At 42.3% G+C, this 10772-nt stretch overlaps 1 protein-coding gene across 1 annotated transcript in view; it reads left to right on the top strand.

Annotated features, from left to right (window-relative positions):
• The window catches only part of vat1 (vesicle amine transport 1), a 32470-nt gene that overhangs the window by 10731 nt on the left and 10967 nt on the right, over positions 1-10772 (top strand). Inside the window, exons 3-4 of the mRNA XM_020590297.1 lie at positions 3-172; positions 9954-10124. Coding sequence (XP_020445953.1) covers positions 3-172; positions 9954-10124 — 341 coding nt within the window. The remainder of the gene's footprint in view (positions 1-2; positions 173-9953; positions 10125-10772) is intronic.

Raw genomic sequence — 10772 nt, 5'->3', positions numbered from 1 at the left:
CTCTGGCAGGAGGTGGCGGTGGTGCCGGCAAACCACACCTTCCTCATTCCAGAAGGCATGAGCTTCGAGGAGGCAGCAGCTCTTCCTGTCAACTACATCACTGCCTACATGATGCTGTTTGACTTCGGCAACCTGCGGCCCAACCAGAGCGTCCTAGTCCATGCTGCTGCAGGTGCTGAGACAAATACAGATACACGGATATGCAGCATACATGTTTATTCGTTTCAATGACGTTTGTATTTAATGTAAATTGGTTAATAATTCGCTCACAAACTAACGCAAACATTGTTTTGTCCTGTTTGCTGTAGGCGCTACAACTATCAGTGACTTTATGTTGTAATCCTGCAGCTGAAATCACATTTAACCAGTTTCATCTCGGCTAACTGCTCTGGAGTAAGCAGCCACGATGATGAGTTCAGTTGTGCACGAGGATCCTTTCTAGAGAATGTAGCGCAGTAAGCTTTAAATACTCTGCAGAAGCTCAATAGAATGAATAGTTTAATGTTCACAGTACCACACCTGATTTTCCTTCTCTGTACTTCTTGTTTATGTATATTCGTATGTTCTGTGTGAATTATGGCTGTTAGAGAAGGTCTCGTTGTTCATTAGCACGAGATATGGCTCAGTGAGTGCACTCTCCAGTGCTGCACTAATACTGGAGCACCTGCCACCTGGACTCTAAGGTCAGAGTGGGTAGGGGGAAGAAAGATGGGGACTGAGGGAGTAAAAGCACCTGGTTTCGGGTGTGTTACACTGAGCCTGAGAGCATTTGATATTGCTGTGTTTACATTATCAAGCCAGCTGGAGAAAAGGAGAGTGCATTGGCCAAAAGAAATTCTTCCCTCTTCATTTCTCTCTTGCTATCTACCAGTATACAACTCTGTTTTCATCTTGTTCCAATTCTTTCTGTACAAGGGAATCAGAAAGGAATCCCTCAGCATTCAGGACAGTGTGTGGGTGTAAATGTCTAAGGGATGTTCACGCATAATGAAACCAGAACCTCTTTCCCCTCTGGGTAGACGGAGAACTCTGGGAGAGTGTCTGCCCAGGTGATAGTATCCCTTGGTATTAACACAGTAACTCTGAAAATGAACAAGTCTGCACAAATTGTAGTTTGAATGACAGCTGACAGACTTGTAGTTGTGGGACCGGTGGTCACAGAGGAATCCCAGATGTTTATGTCGACCATATCATCCAGCTGATGTCACTCATCCCTCTAAGCGCACACATTGCCAGAGGTTTTCTGTGCAGAATATGTTTGCTATAGGAGGAATAGGGATAGGAGGAGTGCAGTGAAAGACACTTATTTCCACGGGTTTGGTTGAGGCGGCGTCTCTGGTTTCTCATGGCAGGCTGCCAGTCTTTGCTTCCCAGCTGCCTGGACATCAGGGATTGTAAAAGCACATTGCTGAGACCATGACAAAAACATTTGCTTAACAGCCTGTCTTCCTTCACTGTTATTGTTTGCACGTATAAACTATTCTCATACTTGGAGGCTATGTTGTTCATAGCTGTGCACATGAGAGTGCTAACGCTTTCTTACAGCGTCGTGGAGCTGCACAGCTCACACGTTGCTGGATGGTGTGTGTGTGTGTGTGTGTGTGTGTGTGTGTGTGTGTGTGTGTGTGTGTGTGGGGTCCTCGTGTCTCTGTAGTGGGCCTGATGCTTCTGATTAGAGAGATCAAAGATACCTGCTGTGACAGGGTCAGAGACTCTTCTCAAGTGTGCATTTTTTTAATAACATGACAGAAATTGCCTCCGGTGTTGCATGTTACGTTCTAAATGTATTCCAACACTGGACATGTCTATTTTGGCATTATTGTAACCAATGACATGGTGCTGAATCTATAAATGAATTGGCTGACACGTTTAAATTTTTACTACTTTTCTACATTTAGATCACTGTTAATTTAATGTCTTTACATTTTCAACTGTAGGTCAGTCACAGTAAGCAATTTGAAAGCATGGCCCATGTAGCTGCACACTGGTTCAGTTCTAGTTTTTTAGGGATCGCCACACTTCGTACGGATGTCTTCAGAAAGTTTTATTTTCTTTCTCCCTGTGTTTTCCTCAGACACTGTGAAAACTACAGAAGGAACAACAATAAAGAATTTGAACATATTTCACAGTGTCTTTCAAAATCTTAGGCTAATGTCCACTAACAAACTTTCATCCCATGATGCCTTGGATTTATCTTACGAACCTTCTAGGTGAATCAGTGGTGTTACCGATGGCTGCCAGGAAGTCATGTGTCTAACTGCACAGCGGTGATTTTGTGTGACACACTTGCACAACACTGCGCTCCTGCTAGATCCGTTTATGTTGAGAAAAGATAAAATAGTGACCCATTGCGCAAGATAAACTGGCCTTTGTGAAAAACAGAGAAGTAGCTGTACAGTCAATAAACTGAGTTTTCACCGTTGGTCACTGGGCATGGTTAGTTAATTATGATTTAAATCCATCTAATTCTTATTGTAGGCCTATCACAGCAGCTACACACTCTGTTTAAAGAGCAATTTTCTTCTTCTACTGTCTTGTTAAGGTCTTTTCACCACTACATCTTTCTAGTAAATGCTCAAGGGGCTCAACCTCAGTTGACCTGTCTTATGGTTGACTGGTTTAGTCTCATAATAAGAATGTAATCCACTGATTTAATTGCTTTAGAGAAACCTTCTTGCAATTACTTTCAGATTAGTTTGTCACCCAAGCCCCTGGAGCTTACAGTTAAACAGATAATTCTTAATTAAATAGAAAATATTATGTTTTTATAGTACCATTATCCTCAACAGTTATTGAAAACACAACAAAATCTTATTAATTAACGAATTTTGTTTTGTTTCTATAATTTGCCCCAAAAAAGCTGTTGTTGTGTTTTTGCCGAGCTATCTTTTGACCCGTAACCCATAAAACCACAACTTGTCATTTTTGCACATGCACAGCTTTTAAATGGATTAACCAAACAAGGTATACTTGTGTATAATTGTTTCCCCATGTGACCGGTCTATCCTAAACTAATGCAGAAAGCCAAGCTAAGCCAGCCTGCCCTGTGCTCCAGCTACATGTTTAGACTGAGTGTTATTAATCTTCTGTGTTGTGAATTGTATTTGTTAATGTTAAAAAATTCATAATGTTAAAAAAATTCCATTATGTGGAATAGTTTCAGGTAAAGGGTAAAACTGGAGTAACATATTTGTTAAAAACATTATCAAGGTCATAAATTTGATTGGATTGTTACTGATGCTCTGTAGTGAGGACTTTGCCACAGGGGTGATGAGCATCCATCCTCTTGTCTTTTGCCTCTCTGTTGTTCCACAGAGACAGGTAATGTCCTATCAACTCATCAGGAGCTCTCCTAAATAAAGAGCATAATATCCTCAAAAGTGTGGTGACCTTTTACCCATCAACATCAGGTGACCAGTGCAGAATGCCTGACTGGTTCAGTCAGACATGCTTTAATGTGTGTGTGTTTGGTGAATCATCCTTGGCTGTTCCTCTTGTGGATCTGCTCCTGTCCTCTCTCTCTCTAAACAATAGCTTGTTGTATTTCCTCCCATCGTGCCTCTCTTCTCCACACATCTGCATCCTCCGTTCTCCTCCTCTCCCTCCAACCCTCCATAATCTTCGCTCCCTCTGCATGACCTCGCCATATCCGTGCTCTAGTCATCGGCATCAGGGAACATGCACACTTTTCTCCTTTTGTTTTCTCCAGAGGACTTGGGCGTGAGGAAGTTCAGTGACATCTGGATGTATCTCGTGGGTCTTCCACTGTGCCCGGCCAAAAGCCTTTCCTCTGACCTCTCCCTGAACTGGGCCTGATGTTTATGAACCCTGCCACCACACCCACACTACACATTCCTGCATACTTATGGGGCTCCGCTGCTTCCAGTGATGATGTCTATGCTTTATATATGAGGTGTGGAGTGACAATGCAGGGCCAATGTCAAGTGTCATGCATTGTGTTGCAGTTACGGAATACAGATGGGAAATGATATGAATTTGGTGCTGCAGCAGCCTGTGTCATCAATTTATCTGATTATTCTGCTTCCTTAGCCACTGCCTCCTACTGGATGTCAAGGCGGTGATATTTTGGCACCAACTCTGCCAGAATTTGTGGTTTAATTCCAACTCAAGCTTCTCATATTGCAGAAAAACATACTCCCTATTATCACTGTAACTTATGTTTGGGGTTAGTGCATTAGATTCCACACACTGTCGGCACTATTATGGTGGCCACGGTACTTTTGTAGCCGCTGTTTGCTGGATTTTCAAAGTATGGGATTCAATAGGACGGATTACGCTGTAGATTATCTGGAAGTTACTGATGCAAGAAGCTTCAGCAATACAACCTGAAGAGTGAAATCAGTGGCAGATTTCAAGCCTTATTAATAGTTTTCTATAGAGTTGAGCTGCTGATTCTGGAAGTAAATTTTCCTACTGTAAGTTTCTGCATGAATATTTTCTTTTAATAATACCCTCATTGTTCCTCATTGAAATGAGGGGCTCTGTTGGATACTTTAATACTGTATTATGGCCCTCAGTTTTCACATTTCAATTGCCATGTTTCTCAGTCATGTTTTTTTAATCCATTTATTATGACAGATGGCTGTAAATACTGTACCGGAGCCAGTTGCAAATCAGAGCTGTGGTAAATTTTGACTGAAGAGGGCAAATGTGATTCACACTGGACCCTGAATTTGAACAGGTGAAGGTTTTATCACGTTTAAACAAAACCTGGTTTTTAGTTTTAACTCACTGTTACTGGTGCAGACAGCAGAATTTTAATGTGTGAGGTTGGATGTTTCTTGCTAACATTATTATTGGCATATGCATGTACATTTAACAAAGACCCATATATACTGTATATTATCTTACATACAGTAGTTGGTCATCTTTTGTACGTACCTCTAGGAAATGCAGCATGAACTTCTTGAACCCTAGTTGCCTGAAATTGCTCCTTTGTGAAATTATGGCCTTAAGCATATCTTTACCACTGTCTTATAGAAACTTGTGGTGTTGTTAGAGGTGCACTGTAAATGGTTAAAGCAAGTAGAACAGGTGGCTGGTTTTCATTGGTTTGGTGAGTGAGAGCCTCATCCTGGTGTACATCTTCATAACTGCTGTCAGACCTGCAGGCAGGGCCTCAGGAGCCCTCAGTGCACAGCTGACTGCATATGGAATGGAAAACTGAAAAGCAAAACATGTTTTGAAAGTAGGATGGCTGCAAATGAATTGGGAGAGCTACGAGTAAAGAAGTAAAGATTTGTATGTATCTTATTTCTCCCAAGACAGTCTCAGGTTGTTGTTCTCATTCATTATTCACAAATCCCTTGCTATTAAGCATTAGATCAAGTGTAGTTACATCTCTCACTTTTATGGATCTGTTGTCCCTGGGAGCTGTGATAAACGTCTGATGTGCCTTGAAAGTGGTTTCCTCTTCTCTCTGCTCGGGAGCTCTTACCCTACTTTAGAGAATGCTAATTCAGTCTGACCACTAAGCGGGAGTTTGGGCTGCGTGGTTGAACCGTCTCTGTGTTCCTCAGGCCTGGCATCACCAGCAGCAGATCAGCTGCACTGATATGAGAGGGAAACCAGGGCAACCTCCACCCTAACCCACCAGTCACATCACTCACTCGCACTCTCATCGCTGCTGCCGTTGACAAATGACCCCACCCACCCCCATCCTAACCACCGTATACAGTCGCAGGTGTATGTGAAACCTGTGTCAGGACACCTGTTTGTGTGTGTGTGTGTGTGTGTGTGTGTGTGTGTGTGTGTGTGTGTGTGTGTGTGTGAGAGAGAGACTCTGCAAGATGAGTGTGCACCAGCTCATGGTTCATTCTGCAGCCAGGTGTTGTGTTTGTGTTAGCAGCAGTGTTGTGGTACTCAAGTAGGACTCAAACTTGAGTCCAGATTTTCAGGACCCATGACTTGACTTGGATTTGAACACTGGAGAGGTGACTACAACGCTGGTTACCAATTTGATCATCCTTATTCAGGAAATCACAGAGACCGCATTCACACAAGAGCAGAGGATGTTTGGTTTTTTTTTATTTTTTATTCACTCACCCAGTAACTAAAAATGGGCTTCCTCTGTGCTGTACAAAGAGAAATTCATCATCTAAGAGGGCGTGTTAAACCACTCTTGCACAAATACACACACACTTAGGCTACGCAGTCATCTCAAAAAACATCTAGGTTACATAATGCAGAGTAATAGCTCAAGAGTACATGTCCACAGACGGACAGCCACAGCTCCTATCACCGCCACAGGACTCATAGCTGAACTCTGTGAAAGAGCTGCAGAGAATAGCAATGAAATGTTCATTTATTTGGTTCAGCTTGTTGTTGTTGTTGTAACACTGCCATAGCGGTTTTGGGTAAAAACAGACGCTTGTATTTTATTCTTTGTCAACCGCTACTACCACAAGTTAATGATAGGTTAAGAAAGACGAGCCCTTGAGGAAATGCACAAATAAAGGCAGAAGAAATCGCAGCAGGAAACAACGCAGAGCTCAGACACAAGGGACCAGTGATTTCTCTGGTGCTGACAGTAGCCATATGGCCACAATCCGTCGCCCGCCTGGCTCACACAGTTGAGAAATCCTGCTATGTGAGATCAATTTTATCTCAGCAAGAAATGTGAGCGGTCAGTGAAGATGTAGATTGAGAGATGTGTTAATCAGGATGACACTGACGTGCTATCTATCATTTTATTTATTTATTTAGTTGTTTAATGAATATGAAAAACATTTCTGACGTCTTCGTCCACCTCTGCTGTTGAACTGTGGGCGTGGAGCAATAACACTGGCCTCAGTGTCGGTCTGGGTTGTGCTATGTTTTGGGCAAATTCCTATTCGCTCTTAACACTCATGTTATGGAAGCCAAGTGCAGTTTGTGCCAAAATTCAAGTATGTAAGGATTCAGGGGAAGACAAAACCCTACTGTGTCAGCTCTTTCTCCAGAGAGAGGACAAACAAGATAGATATGACCACTTTTATGACATTTCATAATTTGCAAACGTAAACAATGCAATTGAATCTTAAGGAGAAAAATGCAATTAACAGAAAGAGTTTGCTTATAGTGGTTTCGCTTCCATGAGTAACGGGTAAGTGTTTGTGGATGGTCTTAACACTTTGTCCTTACCAACAGAGATGCTTCTAGTCTAAAGAAGTACAAAAGTGTGTGTCAGTAAGCAAAGGAAACAACTAAAGCACCGGGTTAATGAAAGTTTAATATTTTGATTTCTGTGCATATTTGTGAAGATTAGTGTGTAGCAGCCATAGAAGACTGTTCAAGGCTGCAGCCCCTCCTCCCTCTGTGATCTGTGTATAGATGGATGTGTTTGCGTAACTTTGTGTGTGTTGATTTGTGAAGCGAGGTGGGGTGTGGCAGGGGGCTCTTTCTTGGCACAGCTCAGCAGTCTTGTGATCGGAGATCAGGAGTTTGTTCTCTGGGGATTTGGGAAGAGGTACCTTCTTCCTCTTATGGTGCAAAATCTCTTTGACTGGAAACGCATTTTTACATGCTCAGGTTTTGCAAAACAAAGTTATTTGATTATATAGATAAAAATATCTATTTTGTTTTATTGCCATGCCACTAATTATTTAAGGCCTGAATGGAAAGTAAATCTCTGTTTCATTAAGTTAAAGAAAATGGACTGATTTCTGACTAAAGCAGACACAGAAAGGGAACCACTGTGTTTATGACGGCAGCATTAATTAAATATTAAAATGTGAGTCTCTGAGTGTAGGTATGTAGGATTAATGGATGCATGATCCTGTTGGACACTTCTTCACACCTGTGTGTGAGGGTTGCTACTCTGACAAAGCCGTTTAATAAAACCAGCTCTTAAACACCCCGTCCTCAGATGATGCACAGTCAACACTTCCCTTTCTGTACTTCTACCTGACATACACATATACACGTGCTTGTGCAAAACCAGTATGTCAAAGGCATGTGTTTGCATGTGCAAATGTTTGTATAGTATGCAAATTTTTGTTGGGTGTATTTATCACAAATCTATGTAAATCCTGCCCTTTAAATTAATACTCAAACTTTTAACACATACTTACCAGTGGCTGGCTAACCAAAGCTTGGCGCCTACTAAGAGAAAGTCTGTCAAATATAAACTAATAAAGTAGTGATTGCCATCAAAAGATCTGTATATGCCCAAAGGAAGAACAGTCAATGAAACAAAATGGCTCCCTTTGCTCAGTCATTGCCGGTAATTTGGCCAACGTTTCCCTGGCAACACAAACTTGGTTTCTCACTGAGGACAAGGAGAGATGGTGCTGTTATAACACAGCCACAACAACACTCACATCCAATAGCAACAGCCTGAGTTTTGTTTTCTCATCAGTTCTCCCCTCGGTGTCAGCAGGTGCGTGTAATGCGAAGTGGTCTATTCATCTCATGGACTCCCAGATGAGAAGCAGAAATCAGAAATTGAGGACGGGTGAAGGGGCTGTATTCTAATAACTTCTGGGACAATGCATATTTAACAGAAAAGGTTCTGAAATGAAACTTTTAAAAATATATATATATAATATAAAATGGTTTTAATTGTATTGTTAGCTCTCAGTTCATTTTTTTTTTTTTGCCTGTGTCAGTGCTGGTTTTACAGTGTGTGATAATGCAGCCTCAGAGAGCAGCTGCCAGGATGTCACTGAGGAAACTGTGTTATGCGGCTGGTTCATTGACTAACAGTAATTTTTATACCAGGATGAGGGCACCGCAGGGTGCATCAGTGTCATGTGATGCACTATGTTCTCCCCACAGAACAAATATACAGCCATCATACTACTGACATTAACATATACATTATCAGAGGAAATGAAATGGGGAAGAATTTTTAAAATTTATTTCACATGATAAAATCAGAGATGCAGCAAATTTCAAAATGATCTGTGGTTGCTTTTGCGTAAGTCTAATCGTAGGCCTTGTAGCACATGCATGTGTGCATATGTGCCTGTCTTCCTGTTTGGGCTTAGTTGCCTATGTAAGCAAGCAAGTCATGATTTTATCATTCTTATAATCAGAACCTGCCCAGCAGCCCAGCTATGCTGTTAAAATGGATGCTCAATAAATGCATGTATTGCTTTGTGTTGTTTATTCACTGGTATCAGATAAGATATGCTCTTTATGTGATCAGGCATGAATGACCTTTATGGATGCCTTTCAGTTCAAGTCCTCAAGTCGGCCTCCATTTCAAACAAGACATTGCTTATGAGTAACCTATTACTTCTTGCTCTGGCTGCCTTAGCAAACACTGTCAGAGGCATTTTGCACAGTTATGTGCACACTTTCAAATTCACAGAACACAAACACAGATATCCAAAGCATCTACACATAGTCTCCCAGCACTTTGTCTTTAAAAGTTATCTGGGGCAGGGTAGAACATTTTGTTTTCAGCTGACATGGTAAGAAGGAGCTGTGTTTATTATGTAATTTGCATTAGAATGTCATCCAACGCTCCTTTTCGAACAGAACAGATACCTCAGCTGCATCTACTGTCCTGTGGAACTCTAGGCAGGTTGTCTTGAATAAGGAGCCAGTAAATTTGATGTTTTATTTCAGCTACAATGGCTACTTTTTCCCGGGTTTGGATGTGTGTGTCTGTGTATCTCTGTGTGGGTGTCTATTCTTCTCAGGCCAGCTGGGGTAATGTGATTGTAGTAATGTGCTTTTTACATACCCCTGAGCAAAACACATCCACGCTGCTATTGACTGGTTTGTTTGGAATAATAAATAATGAAAATCCCATTTGCCTGCCACAGAAAATACATGTGCAGTGGGAATTCTTCAGTGTCTTTAGCTGGTTTCTTCAGCTTTCATGTGGATCTTGGTGTTACCTAAGACAACCCTATTAAGCTTGAATAAGCAGTACAGCCTATCACAGGTGATGCTTTTCTGTAAATTGAGGCTGTTTATTCACCCTGTCCATCTTCCTTCAGGTGGTGTGGGCATCGCAGCCACCCAGCTGTGCAAGACGGTGAAGGACGTGGCTGTGTTTGGCACAGCCTCAGCCAGCAAGCATGAGACCATCAGCCAGGGCGGAGTCACACATCCCATCGACTACCGCACCAAGGACTATGTGGAGGAAGTCCGTAAGATCAGTCCGAAAGGTGAGAAACTTGACCATCTCCACTGGGGAAAATGCTCCAGATATGGGGATTATTTGCGCAGGGATGTGCAATTGGAAATAAATAAATGGCCAGTATAGACTATCTATAAGCCAGAGTTCACAGTATGTTCTTTATGGAGATTGTCTCATAAGACAAATAGTGAATCGATACATTCCCACTGGCACAAAGCAATACTGTGCTACTGCAGCATTTGTTGATTATTCATTCATTTATTCATCTTCTACCGCTTAATCCCGGAACGGGGTCACGGGGGGGCGTGGCCAATCTGGCAATCGGGCGAAGGCAGGGTACACCCTGGACAGGTCGCCAATCTTTCGCAGGGCTAACACATAGACGAACAACCACACATGCACACGCACTCCTATGGGCAATTTAGAGACACCAATCAACCTAAGCTGCATGTCTTTGGACTGTGGGAGGAAGCCGGAGTACCCGGAGAGAACCCACGCAAGCACAAGGAGAACATGCAAACTCCACACAGAAAGGTCCCGGGCGGGGCCCGAACCCGGAGCCTTCTTGCTGTGAGGCAATGGTGCTGCCCCATTTGTTGATTAGTGTTGAACAAACTGCAGACAGTGAGATGATACATCTTCATGTTTTTTTTTCCCTCTTGACACAGTTCTCAAC

This window comes from Monopterus albus, unplaced genomic scaffold (assembly GCF_001952655.1).
Source record: "Monopterus albus unplaced genomic scaffold, M_albus_1.0 scaffold12.1, whole genome shotgun sequence".
Taxonomy (NCBI): Eukaryota; Metazoa; Chordata; class Actinopteri; order Synbranchiformes; family Synbranchidae; genus Monopterus; species Monopterus albus.
The sequence above is the reverse complement of the archived record's forward strand: the minus strand, read 5'-3'. Positions and strand labels throughout refer to the sequence as shown.